Consider the following 19,988-nt stretch of genomic DNA (forward strand, 5'->3'; position numbering starts at 1 on the left):
TCTACCAGTGTTCACATAACTTTTGGAAACACTCCTGGAAGCTATTTTTCGCTACCTTCTGTGATGCAGCTTTATCTTCTCCTGACGGAAGAAAGTCGCGTCCATGCAAATGTTCTTTTGCTGGGAACAGGTAAAAGTCACACGGAGCTAAGTCCGAAAAAATGTTATTTGTTTGTCATATCAAAGTATTGACCAATCGAAGCGTGCATCCTCAACATGAAAGTCACCTTCTTCCCACAATGAAGTTAAAGCAGCAGCGCAAGAGGCCTTACAGGAGCTTGCAGTAACTGTCTTCCAGGAGTCCTTCTAAAAGCTATATGAACGTTGGCAGAAGTGCATAGTCGTTCAAGGTGACTATTTTAAAGATAGATGTATTTCGGTAATGTGAACTATTCCGGGTGAGGTTTTATACAGCTTGTCCTCGAACTTTTAGATCATACTACGTACATATGAGTTTTTAACTTACTATTTCATAACGTTTTTGAGTGACGCAAGTTTACTCGCATGAAGACATCACTAGAGAATTTGCGATAATTAACTAAGGAGGCTTTTAAAATGGAAATTTTGGTCATTTAATGTTCTTAGGTACATATACATGTACAGATGTGACGAAAAAACTTGTGAAGTTTAAATTGGGTGATCGTATAATAAAAATTTAGGTCGGAACCTAATTTTTTTTTGTGATAACAATTCTTTATTTGTAGAAAGGAAGTAAAGTGAAATGAATCAATGATCCTTTAAATCCCTGACAATCTCATCAATTTATTTCTGTTATGTTTTTTTTTTTTTTTTTTGTCATTGTCCAACGGCATCGGCAATCGGCCATTTGGAGAGAAACAATCGGCATCGGCCCATCGGCCAATAAATGCCATCGGTGGAGCCTTAAAAGTTACCAGATTTTTTTTCATTTACTTTATTATTTCAATGCAATCAAATTCTGTAATTTATGCAGGAGATTTTTGTCTGATTTCATAATGGCTCCTTATAAATGTCAAGATTCACGGTCGCTTAGTTGGAAAAAGTGGCAACCTAAGAAAATGTCCTCCAGTTGCCATTCCTCCCCCCCCCCTGTTGTTTCTAAGAAAAAAAATCTTGGGATGAACAGGAATTATGCGCAAACTCATGAGGGTGGAAGAAAATAAATGGATTTGGAAGCATACGCCTGAGGATAAACACATCAAAGGAAGATCATTTTTTGACCAGAACGGAAATACTTTTCAGTTATGTGTGAAACAGACGCCATATTTGGTCACTCACAAGATGGAAGTAGGCAAAATACTTAAGTGCTTAAGTTTGTAAAAACAAAGCAGAATTTGATGTTTATTCAAATGCAAACTAATGAAAATAACAAAATGCACTGTAAAGCATTTTATTTATATTTTTTATTTTTTAAAACGGTTTTCTTGAGAAATGAAAAATTTTGTATTTAAAATTTCATCTTATCCGTATTGCATTGGAAGCTGTGCTAAAAGCTATAACAGTTCAATTAAATTGATGTTTAATGAGGATTTTAAATTTTATAATTATTTTTATGCTGCAAATTCAAAAACCTATATTTTAATTTTTAGGGCAATCGCCACATTTAGTCACTTCCAAGATGGAAGTAAACAAGATTCTTTAAGTGTTTAAGTTTCCAAAAGTAGAATTGAATGTCTATTGCAATACAATGCAAACTATTGAACATTCTGCAAAATGTGCCGTATTTTCCCCCCCTGGATAATGAATTATTATCTTGAAAAATACAAAATTTTTTCCTTCAAATTTTACCTTCAGAATATTATTTTATCCACATTGCTTTCGACGCTAATGTGCTAAAAACTGACTCTTTTCTAAAAATTATTGTTTTTTGAGGGTTTTTAATTATTAAAATTACTTTCATGTCTTAAATTTTTCTCGTAGTTGCCATGTTTTGTCATTCGCAAGACAAGACTATTTAATTGCCTAAGTTTCTAGAAAACAGAATTGGATGATTATCTCAGTGCAAACTACTGAGAATAACATAGAAAGGGCCAGATTTTTTTTTTTTTTTTAATTAGCTACTTTCTGGAAAAGTGAAATTTTATCAGCAAAATTGTATTTTTTGTAAATTTCATCAAAAATGCAGTTTTGTAAAAACTCCTCTCCCACAGTGGTGGCCACCAAGTTTTTTGGCTCTAGTGGTCACTGGCCACTTAGAAATTTTCTGTATCTTGACCTTTACCTCCTTAAGTTATACTCTATTGCCTTTGTGACAACATGCATCTTACAATGCTGTGGAACAGCGTTATAAGAACAGCTTATAATGCTGTTCCACAGCAAGCACATGATCACCCCATTATTGTTATGGAGCAATATTTGCCTAGAATTTCTGATTCTTTCCGATATCCCCTTTCATTTTCCTGTTCATTTTATTGTATTTCTCGAAATTGCCTAGTTCTCGATTACTTCATTTTTATTGTATTGGTTGAGAACACAAAATCTGATGCTAATAACTAAAATAAAAATAATATGCGAACATTGCTCTGATCCCAGAGATAAAGAGCTAATTGACAAAGCAATGGGAGTGATATTATTAGTAACGAGCACAGAGCAACCTGGTTACAGTGAGCAATAACCCCAGGGTGGAGTAAACGTTATTGATCAAGTTCAGAGCAGTATCATCCAAGACGGATGATACAGTCTGTGACAAATCTTAAGATGAAACAATTTTGCCTTATTCTTTATATTTCTTATTTACTGATAAACATTTTTAAATGAAATTTATTTAGTTACTTGGTTTAAAATAGTAAAAAATGTTATGAAAATCATTTTGAATTAAATATCATGAGTTATACAGTAAAACCTGCCACAAAGATACTGTTGGACCTAAAAAAAATATTGTTATAAACAGGTTATCGTTATAGACAATTTGATTACCTATACTGACATTTTTCTGGGATCGAGTAAAATATTTTTATAGACAGTATTGTTATACACAGGTTTCACTGTCTGTCCACAGGGGTCTGGCCAGAGGATATTTGGGTCCGTTAACGGACCCTTCACAAAATTCCAATGAACCAAAACGGACCTTTCACAAAATCCCGATCAACCAAAACGGACCTTTCACAAAATCCCGATCAACCAAAAGGGACCCTTCACAAAATTCTGATAAACAAGATCGGATCTTTCACAAATTGTTTATTGAAAGAGCAAATGTGAAAGCAAAATAACGCATATTTCTGTGTATAAACCGATAATTTTTGGAACCTTTTCTGAAGTCGAATTAGAGGGATCAGCTTATACAAAATCGTCTAATTTTGAAAAAAAAAAGGCACTCTAGCGATGTTCCTGCAAAGGATAAATAATTGCTACTGCCAAATAAATGTAATGCTTGTTTGTTTTATCACAGCTAATTAGCAGCGGTGTTGTTGTAAACTTTTCTGAAAAGGGGTTGGTAAGCACTTTTCTCCCCGCTCATGATTTAATAAACAATAATATGTATCTGCGAAATGAACTTTAAAACTGCAAAGGGATAGTAAGGGTGGGGGGAAAATATGATCGCTTCAGATAGGGTTACCAACTTCAAAATTATCACCACTTAAGAGTCTGGCGTTGAACCTTTATAATGACTTGATTAGAAAAAATTCTCATCCTTTTACCAGCTTGTTGATATTTGCGTTTTTAAGGTGCGGTGCGATGTTTAATTGTTATTTTGGGAGAAAATTATATGGGTTTTGATTTTTCGATGCTAACAAGGATGATTAACTTTAAATAAACTCTTTTAATTACCGGTTTTTTTTTTTTTTTTTTTTTTGTTCTTTAGATGTCTACCCTTTGAAAAATGCAATCTTTTAACATCCGATATAAGAATCATATTTTGTTCTTTTTTCAAACTAACTTCGCTTTATTAGGATGCAAATAAATGAAAAGTCTTTTTATTTTTGTTAGAACTCTCATCAAAGCAAAATTCCATTTTCTTTTATGAGGATAGATATAGATGGTATAATTTTTTTTTTTTTTTTGCTTCAACTGTGTCCACAGATATTAATGAAATGTTTATCATAGGACTCTAAAATGCAATTTTAAAATAATTTTATCAAAAATATTTCTTTTACAAACCGTTTTTATACTTTTGATGCCTTCACTTTGAGATTTGCGATCTCTTTGCATCCGCTATGGGATTCCGATTTTTCGAATTTTTGATGTTTATTACGCTTTGTTAAGAGGTAAACAATTAAAATATCTTTTTATTTTTGTAAAAATCACGGAATTTATAAGTTTTAAACAAAATTCTGTGCTTTTTAAGAGTGTCTTGGGTCAAAAAGTTAAAAATGCTGACCCTTGTCTGAATTTTATTTTATTTATTTATTTTTTTTTTGTTACAAATATTTTAAATACTGTACAGAAATGTTTCTAGTATAATTTAACGTAATGTAGAATGGTAGATAAATGTTGATACTTGAGAGAGCGATGCCCCCCCCCCCCTCACTAAATGTTCGGAACGATATAAAAAACACTCCCGAATGATATTCTCGACATAGAAGAGGAAAACACTTAACTTTAAGTTTAATTGATGCAGTTTGCGCCACCTCTAAATTCTAAAATTTCGTTTTAACATTTTTTTTTTTTTTTTTTTTTTTTTTTTGCGAAATAATTTGATTTTTCACAAAATTAATTCATTTTTCACAAAATTAATTCATTTTTCACAAAATTATTTGATTTTTCACAAAAAACGGACCCTGTGAAAAATCCTGGACAGACCCCTGGTCCATATATCAATGAACCCCTAAAAATGTGTCATTAGAAAACATATGAGGTAGTGAGAAGCAAAGGAATACAAGCGACAAAATTAAAAATTTGGAGATAATCAGTACACATGGTAGGTGAACCTCTCTTCTGTCTTCGGACAAGAGATTGTACTAGTAGCCCTGATAGGTGCTACTGTACAGCATGATTTAGAAAAAAAATTTCAATGAAAGCCTCATCTCACTGCCTCATATGCAATTTTATTTAGTTTTTTTTTTAATCTCACTTAGTGATTGTTTCTTTTTATGGTGAAAAAAAAATAGAGAAGAAATACTTGTATTCACATTTCATTTGTTTCTGAAAAGATATCAAAAGTAAAACATTATGTTAACATTCATACTATGTTGAAAGTCTAGTTTTGCATTTCTTTAATTATTTAATGTATTTCACATTTAATTTATGTGCTATACTTCAGTGTAAATATATTTCACAGATTGGTGATCGTGTTGCTGCATTGACAGATGGGAAAGCATGGGCTGAACTTACAGCAATACCCACAAAGTATGTGTATAAATTGCCGCAAGAAATGAGTTTCCAAGATGCTGCAGCTATGCTGATGAACTTTGTTGTTGCATACGGACTTGTCTTTGATACAGCCTGTATCCGCGAAGGACAAACTGTTTTGGTTCATTCTGCTGGAGGTGGAGTTGTAAGTGTTTCACTGTTTCAAGTCACAAAAGTGTGCTTTTGTTATCTATTCAAAATGTAGGCAGTAGTAAAGCAATTGTCAAAAAAGGACTTGATGCCTAAGCAGTTAACCATCACAGTTTTGGTTGTTTTATGCCACATAAGTCTAAAAAGTCCAATTGTCCCTCCATTTAATTTTAATTTTTTGCCAAATTCCAATATAATATGCCTTGTGCTGTAGTTTTAATCTACACTAATTCTTGTGTCTGTTCGTCCTTTTTGGAGCCTAGGCGATAAGAAATTCTTATTCTCTTCATTTTTCATCTTCCCTAAAGCATCTGCATGAGCTATATGAATGATATTGATCATAATTTCAACGCAAAGTTTCCTGTCCCAAAAAGTAGTCAAAGGAAATGATGAGAAAACACATGCTATGTAAAATTAAGCTCATGATGTAAAATAGAGCTGCCAAAACTGTAGATATGCCAGGAAATAGGCTTTTTTGGTTAAAATTCTTGGAACTTTTTGTCCATTGAGGTACACCTTGCAGTTGTTCAACTGAGCTCATATTTTGTCTGTACCAAAACAAGATAGTGAGGTGAGTACGAACTTTTTCCGAAAGGTTGAAAAATAAGGTCCATATTAATATAGAAAAACATCCTAGTAAACATAATGCTAACGTAGATAACTAAGTTGTCCCACACATAACAAGTGGATTTGTCCCCGAAAATTACAAATGCACAATCTGCACCATGAGACTCTCATCATGGGCTACCCTGATGTGTGAATGTATATACTCGAAGCGAAGTATCTGCAAAAATAAGTAATTTGAGATATTTGAACAATTGTTTTGTATTCCATGCTAGCAATACAGAAATCTTGAAATTTGACTTTTTCTTGCACTTTATTTTCTGTGGAAACGAAGTAAGAAAGCCTGTACAATGAAGCTGAAGTACAATAAATAAGAAAAAAAATGAAAAATTTGCAGATACTGTGCTTTTCCTTCCCAAAAAGCAGTACATATATATATATATGTGTGTGTGTGTGTGTAAGATATATTTACGTGCATATTGACATACATGACATGTTATATGCATTGTTATTGGTTATTATATTTACCTATAAGTTTTTAATTCTTTTAATTTATTTTGTGTAGGGTTTAGCTGTTTCGCAACTGGTAAAAACTATTCCAAATGTTACTCTGATTGGTACTGCATCAAAGCACAAACATGAATCCATTAAGGATTACTTCAGCCATTTAATTGAACATGGCGTTGACTACATTCAAGAAGTAAAAAAGTAAGTAAATTTTGCTTTTGAGAAATAAATAGATTTGCAAGAAACCTATGAATGTGTGAAAATGGCTACATTTGAATTTAGAAGTTGTATCCCATAAATCAACTATTTCAAAGCTAAAAGGTTTTTAGCTTTAGAGCAAAAGATGCATGAATCTTAAGTTGTTTTATTCATGCTTTAATTTCTAGGGAAGGACGGGACTATGTAATAAATTAGTATGCTGAGTCCGTTGATGAAAGTTACAATACAAACTCTCAAGACTGTAAGACCCCTCTCTAAAGACCTGCAGCGTATTTTTGCAACATTAATAAATCTTAGTGTTACTTCTTTTAAAAATATTTTTTCCAATTTCTTGGGCCGTTGGGCTTTTTAAGGATATGCCTTCCCCCCCCCCCCCTGCAACGCATTGTCTGCGGGTATGCATATCGTGGTCTGGTTACAAAGTAAAAATTTATCTTGTACACAATAAATTCAATGTATCAGAACGACGTATAACATATATGAACAATATCTTGTTCAAGATAAACTAGATGAAAACTTATCTTGCGCAAAAAGTGTTTTTTGTTCAAAAATAGAAAATATAAATAAACGCAGCAAAGAATTATAATTGCTGGTAAACTGAAATTGTAACAAATTATTTCACTTTATTTAAAAACAATTTATTTTTCATCTTCAAAAGATGAGTTGTAGTTTTCGCCTTAAAATTCAGAATATAAATGAATTAAAACAAAACTAATTTGTCTGAGTTTTTCTCCAATTTCACTCATTCCTCTTTCTTTTAATTGTTTTAAAAAATATGAAAAACTTTCACCTCTAGCTCAGTTTCCCAAATTTTCAATCTCAAAAACAAGGGCTTTACCCCTGCTCACTTCACAGACTGATATTATTTTACATTTCTTTCCTAGAACTGTAAAAATGTTAGAAAAAGAAAATGAAAAACTATGAGGAATTGGTTCCTTAAATTTTAATAGCTATGGTTATTCTTATACTATTAGTTTGAAAGTATTCTTATACTTTCAAACTAACTGCTAGTTGCTTCAGAGAAGTATAACATCGGCTTTGCTATCAATTTTGACGATGTAACTTATTATGTGTGCAGCGAAAGTCTTTCAAAATTGTGTTTATCATATCACTTCACATAGATTCATGTCTTATATTGACTTTGACCATTAGAGAAAAAGCCTGTTAGCATATTGAAGTCAGCTAATATTTTTTATGTGAACTAAGTTTATAAAATTGTTCTTTATGTGCTTAAAATTTCCCTTAATCGCCTATTTTTAGAATCGCTCCTGGAGGTGTGGACGTAGTTTTAGATTGTTTGTGCGGTGAAGACTCAAATAAAGGCTACAATCTCTTGAAACCTATGGGCCGTTACATTTTATATGGTATGTATGTTTTGCTTTTTTTCAGTTTTTTTTGTTTGGTCCTTTTGGAAACAGGCCAGATTTTTTATTTTTTACTTCTTAGACATTAAATTTTAACATAGAAATGTGAATTGTTTTTTCGTTGATTTTTCCTGATATTTAAAGAAATGTTTTTTTTTTCTTCTATAGGGAATTCTAATGTAGTGACAGGTGAAACCAAGAGTTTTTTCAGTGCAGCAAAATCTGTAAGTTGCTATCATATTGAAACATTATTGCCATTGTACAATGTCATAAATAATTTTCTCATGCTTCTATACATTTTTTTATATAGTGGTGGCAAGTTGACAAATTGAAGCCCATGAAACTCTTTGATGAAAACAAATCTGTGTCTGGTTTTCATTTGAGACAGTTACTTTACAAGCAAAATGGCCATGAATATGTAAGGAGCACTGTTGAAAATGTCATCAGACTTTGGCATGATGGTCAAATCAAGCCCATTATTGATTCTTCATATGCTTTTGAAGATGTAAGTATAGCACAGTTTTTAAATGTTCATCTTTAATGTAACCTTTTCTAATGTGGGCAATGGATAACATTAAAATTAAGAATAAATCATATGGAAGTGTAGTGGCGATTGTGTTCCGGTATTTTCAGAAAAACCTAATTTTCTCAAATTTGAAACAATTGAGCATAAAATTGTGAATTAATCTATTCTCTTTTCACAATGATGTATGTAGAGCAATTAAGGGTGATTTGTGTTCCATACACACGCCAAAATTTAAGATTACAAGGAAGCCCTTTTTAATGCTTAAGAGGTCAGCTTAGGTGGAAGATCATCTAACGAAAGCGTAAGGATTTTGTCAGATGTTAATATATATATATATGTATATATATGTATATATATATATATATATATATATATATATATATATATATATATATATATATATATACATAGAAAAAATTTGCAAATTTAATGTAAATGGGTTTAAAAACATTTTCTTTTGGTAAATCCTTCCCAAACAGCATGTGAGTTCCCACAAACATTTTTTTTCCAACTACAGCACTGCTTACAAATATTTTTATCGAGGGTAAAATTTAATGTTGTTACTCTTATGCCTTTTTAAAATCTATTTTGTGTGTGATAAATAAAAATTATCAAGTTATGTAATTCTACTCAAATTTCTGTAACAAATATAGCATAAAGACAATTTTTAGACATATGTTTATGAACTTTAAGGTAAAATTACTATGTTTCTTTTTTTTTTTTCAATGAATTAAAATTTTCTGCTTGATTTTTAAATTTTAATACTATTTATTTTAGATACCAGAAGCAATGCAAAAGTTACATGAACGGAAAAATGTTGGCAAAATAACGCTTGATCCCTCAATGGAGCCTAAGCCTAAACCAGTGGTATGAAAATTTTCAGTAATATAGCAACATATAATGTCATAGTGTTTTCTTCTCGAGAGTTTTTTGTTAGTACTCCTTAATTTCTTTGATACTTCATCAAACTTTAAGGCATCATTTAAAATATTTTTCCTCACTACTTTTATTGACTGGTTTTTGAAAAATTACACTTAAGTAAGCTTTATTTTCCATGAAATTTTTTGATTAAATTATGAACTTTTGCTTGCATTTTTAAGAGTTACACCTGTGCTGCCACCTGGAGAGATGCAATAGCTCTTTTTGCTGCAGGAAAGTTTGCCACTGTTGTCTTGAAAGAAGTGCTTCAGATGTTAAAATGCTCCTTGTTCCCCCTTTTTTGTGCATTTGTCATGTTTGAAAAATTAAACTATCTCTGATTTAAATAAATATCTATCCTTACACTCCTCACTAGATTGAAATTGATATCGCACCTATCCAAGCACACTGTGTGCTTAGAGCGTTCAAGCGGAAATGCTTCATACCAGTCAACGAGTTGCTTGCAATAATCAATCACTAAGCTAATTTTTGAAAAAATAGCAAGTTTTTTTTGCAAACTTTCATTTTATTTTGCAGCGTTAGAGCAAATTTCCTTGATGCCTAATATATATAGTTTGAATTCAAGCTTCTATACAAAACAAAAAGAATTAAATTTAATATTTCATCCAAAATTAAAAGTTCAAATGCATTGCAACTATTATAAAGGGGAAGAAAAGTAAAAAGAACCAAATTTACAATTTTTACTAAATTATTTTTGGCTTTGTTTTTCAAAGCTTAAACCGTTTGAACTTTAATGATAATAAATAGAAAATTTTACAAGAACTCTCTGCCAGGAGAATAATTTTAGTACTAATTTATAGAGTTAGGAATTTAAAACCCAAAATATATTCAATACAGAAAACAAAACTTACTTTTTTCGCTTGGAAAAAGGGGATAGGGAACAATTATGATTTCCATTCAAATTTTGATGATTAGTGCATAAAAATAGCGGAATATAAAATTGGATCACAACTAACACATGGAAAAGTCAAAATTTTCAATGTTTTTCCATAACTATTTTAAGTTAAAAATGCATTTAAATCATTGCTAAAAAATAATGCTGTGAGTTGTTAGACATATCAAAGGAAAATGATTGCTGTTCAATACTGCAAAGGCGGATGAAGTAAGAACTTCATTAGAAAACACATAACCCATTCTTCACTCTGGTATAAAAGAAAAAAAAATATATGGAGTTTTTGCTAAACGATCTTGTAATCAATTTTGTTAATGTGTTGTTTTGTATTCATAGGACCCTATTACTCATGCAATTAGGCTGTGGAAAAAAGATATTAGAATTCATAAAAACATAATCTTTAAAATTAAAAAAAACTAGATTTCTTACTTTGAACAACTGAAAAATGAGGCACATATTTCTTTAAAATGTTTGTTAAAAAACAAAAACAAAAGCAAAAACAAATAGAAACACCCAATAGTTTAATAACTGAAATAAGTTTTCAAATACATTAAGTGATAAAATTTAAAAATAAAATAAACTGATTTTAGGTAGCATACGCTAAAAAGAGTTACAATTTTGAAAATAATTGAAATTTGTAGATTATGAAAGCAGACCCCGAAGAGTTCCTATTTTTCCTACTTTTTAGAGCTCTCTGCTTATTTTCCTACTTTTTCCTTTTTTTCCCTACTTTTTCTTTCTTAAGTTATAGCACTTCAAATTGTGCATTGATTCTTATTTTTACAATGCTGCATCGATAATTTTCCGCATGTTTTAATTTTGAAAAGCAAAAGAAACAAGCGGATCCTGAGCTTTTCATTGAATGACTACAGTAATTTCTGGAAGGAACGCCGCAGTGTTTGCGTGTTTAAAAGTTAAATTTTCGTAAGTGACCTTTTTGCTGTTGCGGCATTTATGATCGACTTTTCTTTTTATCACCCCAACTTCAATCCTACTTTTTTACCGAAACAATAAAGAAATAGGTACTGGCACGTTCTTATGCAATTATACATTATTTACCCATCAATTAGAAGCTTTAGTTAAAGTAAATGACTGACTGTTCAAAAAGTGCGGGAGAAGCCAAATTTCCATGTTCGTCAATTTTTTGTACAGATGATTACAAGAGAAATGGAGCTCTATTTAAACAGAAAGGCAATGTAAAACCTTAAAAGGAACGTAAGGAAGCAAAAAACGAAGAACCTGTACACTGTACATATTTATTGATGTTAGTACAAAATAAAAACGAAAGATGATAGAAATTCCCAAAAACGGACCACTTCAAAAATAATCGAGGAAACTAACATTTTTCGTACATAAATATGATTATTGTTCATTCTTAATCGTTGACATGATTACAAAATTTATAAAATTTCATTTCCTTTCCTTGCAAAGAGTGTATTTGCAAAAAAAAAAAAAAACGGCAAATCTAGATGGGCAAAACGTTCGCAATTTTTGGAGAAAAATCGGAAATCAATTTAAATGCGAGATTCAGTTTTTATTTTTTCACATTTTTAAAAGTTGGGGGATAGAGCCACAAGCAAATATGTACTGTTTTTTCTTTTCAAGGGTATTTTCTACTCTGATGCATCAATCATCATTGTCGAGGAGTTGCTCACCATTTTTATGTGCTGTGTTTATGGCAATGTGGCATTTCTGAACATTTAAAATTGTTTTGACAGACTCTTACTCTTTTCGGGGTGAAACAATTGTACCGTTGCGGTGTATCTACTGTAAGTTATTGTACTCATGGCGCATGATCAAAGGGAGGGGGAGGAGGAGAGATATATGCAGGCATTTGATGCCAGGTGCTCCCCCCTCCCTTACTCTCAATTTCGTGATCAATTTCCGAATGAATATTTTTGTTGTGTGGTGAAAAGGTTCGAGAGAAACTACATTCCTTGTCTTTTATGCATAGGGAAACATTAGTAACAGATATTTGTCTTCAATAAAAATGTTATTTTTACTATGCAAGGATTTTTCCTTTTTTTTTCCATGACAAAAATTTTGGAACAAAAAAGAAGTAAAAAATCATCAGTCCAATAAAACAATATTTGTTTTATTGCTTGATAAAAATTAAAACTGACCCGTCATTTTGGTTTTTCCCCCCGGGCGATGACTAGTGAAGGATGTATGCTGAATGCAAATTTTATCTAAAAACAACAAAAATCGCACTAACTTGAATAGTTAAGCAGTATTTTTCCAAAGCCAGGTAGGGGAAAAATTGACCTCACTGACTCCCATAAAAGACGTGCCTGAAACAAAATGTATGTTGAGTGCTAAAAATACATTACATAACATAATACAAACCCTTTTAGTTTACTTGTTTCGTTATTTATTTTAATTATTTTATGAATAACTTTTATGTCCCATATTTAAAAAAATATTTTACTTCTGCATTTTCAGTCTTCCTTTTTTTTTCAAAATCAAACGTCTGCTCCTGTTTATGCAAGAATGCATGTCAGCTGCTGATTATTTTTAACTAAAACTAATATAACATTTTCTTTACTTTTTGTATCATAGTTTATGACTACAGGAGCTGAAAGTGTTAGTATTTTCAAACGATAAATGGATGCTCCCGGAGGAATGTTTTTGTTTTTCACAAAACAAATCTTTAACAAAAATGGTTTTATTGCACCAAAATATGAGTTTTATTATTATAGTTTTTTTTTTGATCGCTATATTGCATTTTATTCTTTTACACTTAAAATTTTTATTACTATATTGTTGAAAAGTGTTTCTGTGTTTGGATTTTATTTTCATATTTTTGTAATTAATATCTTTGGTTCCACCAGTTTATATTTTCATACTGATGATTGTCAGCTTGTTTCTTTCGTTTTGTTTTTGCGACTCGGTCTTTCATTAAATACCTTTGGTACTTCCAAAGTACTGTTATTTTATTTTTGGGACAGTTTTAAATCAAAAATACTGTTAGTTTATTTATATTAGAAATAAAAATTATGCTAAATTTATTTCCTCTTGATGTGTGTACTCCTATCTCTTCCTGTTTTTCCCCACTTTTTTAAGTGATTTTTTTCCTACTTTTCCTACTTTTTAAATTTTTCATTCCTTATTTCTTACTTTTATCCCCCAAAAAACCACTTTGGGGTGTGTGAAAGGAAATTAAATCTCCAAAACAACATGTAATTTTCAGTAAAACGCATATTAAATGTTTGCATCCTCCCCAAAGGGGTTTTACATTGAGTGTCAAATTAGAAATTCAGGCTGAATTATTGCATAATTTGAGCCAATAAGTGCAAAACTTGGTGTGGGTGGCAAGGAAAAACTGTGCACCTGGACAACTTATGTCTCAAAACTTAAAACATTTGCTTTTTTTTTTTTTTTTTCAAAATAATAATTTCTAACGAAGTGAGTAATACAGAAGAGAGGATAGATATTTGGAGTTTTTTTAAATTGGCAAAATTTATAGAAATGAAATAGTGAGGAATAATAACACAAGAACTACTGGACATAGTTGCGTAAATTTTATCTTGTTTTGCCAGTAAAAAATTCCTGACAGTTCTATTTTTGAGTTTTTAATTTTCTGACATGGGAAAAGTTTTTTCTTCTTTGAAGGTCTTGACAAGTTTTGTCATGAAAAACTACTTGCTTTGTACGAGTCCCCTCTCAATTTTTTTCAAAGTGTTTTAAAACTTAAAAATTTTAAAAGGGTAACCAAAATTTAGCAATTTTTGATTCTAAGCAAAATGAATTCAAGAGCAATGATTCTGTTTTCAAGTTTGAGTGGGAATTACTTAGGTTTTGAAATAGGACTACAAAAAAAAAAAAAAAAAAAAAAAAAAAAGAAAGAAAGAAAAAAAGAACTATGCAAGGTAAACGGATAATACAGTACTGGCGAGAATGGATGACTCACCACAAAAAACTGTTTATGAATGCACAAGAATAATAGCATTTTACTAAATGTTTATTTTATAGGAATGATTAACTTTAGTTATATAAGCACATTATACATAAATAATTGAGAAAAAGTTCAATATTTGGTGTGGAAACCTTTTTTTTTTCAATACAGCTTGGATACAATTAGGCATGGAAATACATAATTTTTGGCAATAGTCTGGTGTAATTTCTGCAATCCGCACTTGTTTTAAGTCCAAAAGTGAGGTGGGGTTACGCTCAGCAACTTTGCACTTTAAAATTACCCAGCAGTTCTTGATTGGGTTTAGATCTTGGAAAAATCTTGGCCATAGCTTAAGGATCTGAAACCCCTTTTTTGCAATAAATGTCATAACAGATTTAGTCTGGTGGCAATGTGCTCCATCATGTTGGAAGTGTGGGCACTAGTTGGTATTCATAAATGTTGGTAACTTCTCTTTTAGCAGATCGAGATAAACAGTTCCATTGATTAATTGATGTGCCTTCAGGCATGAACCACAATTCACATCTTCCCTTGGCACAAATGGCTCCTGAGATCATGAGTTTTGCAGCATTTTTATCAGTGGGAATACTGTAGAGTCGAGTCTCTTTTGTTCAGGGTTGGCAGGTTTCTGCCGAGGCGGTTAAAACCCCTGGTAGAAACCGGTTAAAACCGGCATGGCAAAAACCACTTTCTGCCACATTTGCGGCAGAAACTGGCAAAAACTCACCAAGTGACAAAAAATTAATTATTGACACAGAAAATGCGTGGAAAAAAAATAACTGTTAACCAAAGCACAATTTAATTGCAATATTATCACAGTTCAAAATCAAATGTTACATTGTTTGGATCCTGCAGTTGCCTCTTAGAAAAGGTGGTTCCTAAAATCTGAACCGTTTCTTAATTTAATATGTACGAATTAGAATATTCTTGCAACAGAAGAGCTACAGGCAATCAAGGAACAAGCAATGTTCGTGAAGTTTTCATTTGTTGTAGGTACATTTTTTTTAAAGTGTTCCACCATGCAGTTGCTGAGAGTGTGGTAAAAATTAGACTGGAAAAATAAGTTTCGAGAAATGGGGCCAATTCGTTTTGAGAAGCTGTGACATTAGGTACAAAATCTATATTAATATTGGCAAGTAAAATTCTGGCACTTTCTTCTTAAAGCACATGATAATTTCAATCACAAGCAATTTAGGTGAAGCATATAAGTGAGCAAATTACAATCCGTAATGCCTGTTTAATTCTATATGTCACTCCTCTTTCCTAAGCACCCATTGATATTTCGTCCTTTGTTAGATTAATCCAAATATTACAGACATCTGCAATTCAAAAGTTCCCTTTCCAAACTAAATCAAGGACACTAGAATAGGATTTTATTTTTTAAAATGATTGAATAAAATTAAATTTTTTAGTTTAAAACAAATATCATTTAGTAATTACTTGAGTTATTAAAGATGCTTTTAAGTTTTTGCCAGTTTCTGCCGGTTTTTACCGGTTATAACCAGTTTCTGCCACTGGCATGGCAAAAACTAGTTTCTGCCGGCAGAAAGCAAACCCTGCTTTTATTGGGAGGTCGTCTTGTGTTTCTACAAAATCCATAAAACATATCCTAATTTCAGTCAGTCAGCAATGTTTTTGAGAGACAATTTAGGCTTCTTAGTAGGCTTGTAGAACTTTAAATTGACATTGAATAGCCTCCTGCACATTGTCCTTTGACTAGGGACATTATTATCTTTTGGTAAACCAGCTTGGATTGCTTCCGCTTATTTTCTTGGTGACTTCTTTGGGGCCAAAATTATGGAATCATCAATGCGCTTGCTTGTGCTCTTGTGACGACCTTTTGGCTTTGAATATCCATAATTTCCATTTTAAAATTACTTATAGACTTGGAAACTCTTTTGTGCCAATTGTAATTAGGCAGCACGTCCCCGAGCACATTTACCATCTTCGCTCAGAATCTTTACTTGCACATGCATTTTGCGTAAAATTCTTCTACTGGGCATTATGATATTATTTTACCCTTCTGCAAAAATTTATGCGTCAATACACGGCAAACACATTTAATTAACTAACCAAATGCCAAGCAAGAACACCATCACTTTCACAGTCGGCCATAACAAACATCTGGTGTCAATACTTTAGTATGAATGGAAAAATACAAGTGAGTCATCCATTCTCACCAGTACTGTAGATGTGTCTTGGCAGTTAATGACTCCAATTTATTACCTTGCTTAACACTTTATTATTTCTCCTGCATTGTGAAATTTTACTTTTGTTGAATTGAAAGAGTATAGCATGAAAAATTATTTCTGTTACAGGTTGAAACTAAAAAAAGGAAGGATTCTGTGAAAAAAAACAGAAGAAAAAAAATCAGAAGAAAAAAAGACAGAAGAAGAAAAACCTCAGAAGGAAGAAGATAAAGAAACACCTGCTGGTAATTTTTAGTTATTTTGAACATTCATATTTCTGTGCTATTTTCAAACATGAGTATGTAGTGCATCACAACTGAGGTGAATCATTGCATTCTTACTTAATGGTAAGATTAATTCAAAAACCTTTTTCAAATGTCAAACATTTTATGGAGAAGGAAAGCATGAATCTGGAAACCAAAATAATCAAAATTTATATTGGTTGTAATTATTGGTCAGAACATTGAGTGAAATATTACATGAATCCTGGTTTCTCCAATTTTGTGAATAAAATCTTGCATTCCACAGAAAAACCTACTATTTGAAATTATTTTGAGTGAAACATTATCGTGCTGTTTAAAAGTTTTGTAAAGCTCTATGAAATGTAAACATCACTAAATGTTTTAGCATGATTATAAGTAAATTAACGACCCCATCCCCCTTTTTCTCATGAAGAAATCAGGTGTCTGTATTTGGTCTATGTAAATAATGGCAACCTTTAATGTTTGTATATCATATCTATCTCTACCTCAAGAAAACTTGGTAACCAAATACAAGATTTTTATTCCTTTTCCCTTTTCTTTTACACTAATGTTAAAAATTAATCTTTAAATCGGGTTTACACTGTATTTATTGTTGTCTGGGGCTAGTCTAGAAATGATGAGATAATTGTTACTTAACCATAAATCTTTGTTCAACCAGTTTCAAACAGTTGTGTTGAGCCATTGAGAGAAAAGTGGCGTAAGTCAATTTTCTTATAATTCATATATTTGCACCATCATAAATTATGTTAACCTAATTCTATTTCATAGAAAAGTGATATAAGTCTAGGTTCAACCACTTGCTAATAAATATACAGTTACTGTAACTTATAACACTTTTGCTCCCAACTACTCAGTTGTGTAATTAAAAATGACCTCATCTTAACAGCATTTTGTTCTTTTTTCTAGATGCTAGTTAATCTGAAAAATAGTGTACTTGTGCTTCAAGCTTTCACTGAACCTCAATTTCTGTCAATGAAGCTTATGTAGTAGATGCTGAAACAATTTGTATTATTTTTACTTTTGCTGTGTACGTGATGACTTTTTGCTCAATTCTGCTTTATATTTTTACATTTAGCATTTTTATTAAATCTCAGATATTTTGTTACATTTATACAGCTTAATCTTGATAATGTGTATTATTACGAAACTATGTAAATTTATATTGCATTGAATTGATCTATACATGAAAGTAAGAATTAAATATGTCAGTAATAGAAATTTTGAAAGTAAGAATTTTTGATATCTACTTTTTCAATCGAATGGATTTTATCTTTGAATATTTCTATGTATTATTTTTACATGAGTTTATGAGATTTTACAAAGACATATCTGGTATGAACTTTAAGTATTTTGTTTCTAATTTTAGCTTTTAATGCTACTGATTTTTTCATGAATGAAAAACTATTTTTGCTATTCTTATTAACATTGTAAATGCATTTTACTTAATATTTTTATAGATAAATCCTAAATTGCATTCCATTTATGATTTTGCTGATATTATTACAGCGGTCATATTTTAATGTTTTCTAAACATATATTAGAGTTTTGAGGCTGATTTAGCAGCACTTATTGCAAAATATATGCAGGAGTAAGAGCAAGCACTAAAAGAGTTAAAATTTGGTCAATGTTAGTAGTTTCTTTGAAAAAAAAGAAAGACTGTTTGTCAAAATGATGTAGTTCTGTTATTTTCATGAATGTACTCGACTTGATCCGCAGCTAAAACAATAAAATTTCTGTAATCTGCCCTGAAAGAAATTCAACTTATTTCTACCGAAGGAGACCCATGCCTACCAAAAGCTTTTAAGTACTAATTAAAAAAAAAAAAAAAATCATGCTCAGTTGGCATAATGTGTTTTAAATTTTGACATACATATTGCCTTCATTTTTAACTTTCAGGAGCACAGGGTCCCCCCCCCCCCCCTTCAAATTTGTCCTGTTTGTTTTTTCTTACAGATGCATTTTGTTTTTGTTTTTTTTCTTTTTTTTTTTCCTTTTCAAAAATCATGAACAGAAAAGGTTTTCTGGGTTTTTATCAAATTTCATTTTGAATTTATTAGAAAATAAACAGTTGTATTTGGTAGCAGTTTTGGTGTTGAAATTTATTTTTACATACTTTTTGATGAACATTATGTATAAAACGAACTTTGTTATGCTCTTATGCATACATTTATTTTCAAAATTATTTTAGTAGAAGACATATATATTGGTGTAAAAACTATGAAATAACATTGAACATAGATCTTTTATTTTAAGTCCTTTGCTAATTTTTGGATCTGTATGTTATGCTACTGTAAAGCCATTCTCACGATCAAGTTTTTCTTATACACATTACAAAATTGACATTTTAAAGCTGTAGTTTTGACTCCTGTATATATTCACTCACAAATAAATACAATGCATGAATTTATACACTTTTAAAAATAACAGGTATATTACATTTAGTCAAACTTAGTTGTGATATTTTTAAGTTCCTTGTGTTTTGATTTCTCTTGCTCAACATAACTTCATTATTTTGTGATTATTTTCATATAAAACATGCATACATTTCTTAATTCATTTCCCCCGTGCAGCTCTAATGCATTTTTACTCTTACTTGTTCCAGTCCTCATTTTGTACTTTCATCCTGCAAATTACCGTATTGCTTTTATTGTAATTGATACAGATAATTGTTGTGCCTTGTTACTTTTTCAGTGTGAGTAAATATGATTGCTTTGCATCAATAAAGTTTATTCTAATTTAATTTTTCATGTTTATTTAGTTTGAAAATTTCATTTATATTTTATCTGTGGTTAGCACACAAAATCTGAAATGCATTGACACTCCCTTAAATTTGCCCCCCCCCCCCCCCCCATGTTCCTAATAGCAGAGTAAAACAGTTTCCTGACCTTCCAGGATTTCTTATAGTGACATATATACTAGGGTATGTCATGCGTTAGCGAAAAAAAATTTTTTTTTTTTTGAATTTTGACTTGCACATCTAAGATCTAATGTATTTGCACATGAGAAATTCATTTCTGGTGTTATTTTTGAAAAATATTAAAGTTTAGCTACCGGGAAGTGGCAACGAAAAACGCCCGAAAATGCTCATTTTTACTATTTTGCTTCCAGCGTTTTAGTTAATGGATACAGACATTTAATTACCACTTAAATCATTTATTTAATAAGTAAAAGGCATGATAAATGTAAAACAAAAC

The 19,988-nt window shown here is 31.1% G+C and overlaps 1 protein-coding gene across 1 annotated transcript in view; it reads left to right on the forward strand.

The window, feature by feature from the left end:
- LOC129216196 (synaptic vesicle membrane protein VAT-1 homolog-like) overlaps positions 1-19,528 on the forward strand; it is a 43,093-nt gene extending 23,565 nt beyond the window's left edge. The window contains exons 3-10 of the mRNA XM_054850379.1: positions 5,198-5,413; positions 6,548-6,690; positions 7,969-8,072; positions 8,241-8,296; positions 8,383-8,577; positions 9,376-9,465; positions 16,661-16,776; positions 17,701-19,528. Coding sequence (XP_054706354.1) covers positions 5,198-5,413; positions 6,548-6,690; positions 7,969-8,072; positions 8,241-8,296; positions 8,383-8,577; positions 9,376-9,465; positions 16,661-16,762 — 906 coding nt within the window. The 3' untranslated portion in view covers positions 16,763-16,776; positions 17,701-19,528. The remainder of the gene's footprint in view (positions 1-5,197; positions 5,414-6,547; positions 6,691-7,968; positions 8,073-8,240; positions 8,297-8,382; positions 8,578-9,375; positions 9,466-16,660; positions 16,777-17,700) is intronic.
- Positions 19,529-19,988: the final 460 nt, after the last annotated feature.

Source organism: Uloborus diversus, chromosome 2 (assembly GCF_026930045.1).
Source record: "Uloborus diversus isolate 005 chromosome 2, Udiv.v.3.1, whole genome shotgun sequence".
Classification (NCBI taxonomy): Eukaryota; Metazoa; Arthropoda; class Arachnida; order Araneae; family Uloboridae; genus Uloborus; species Uloborus diversus.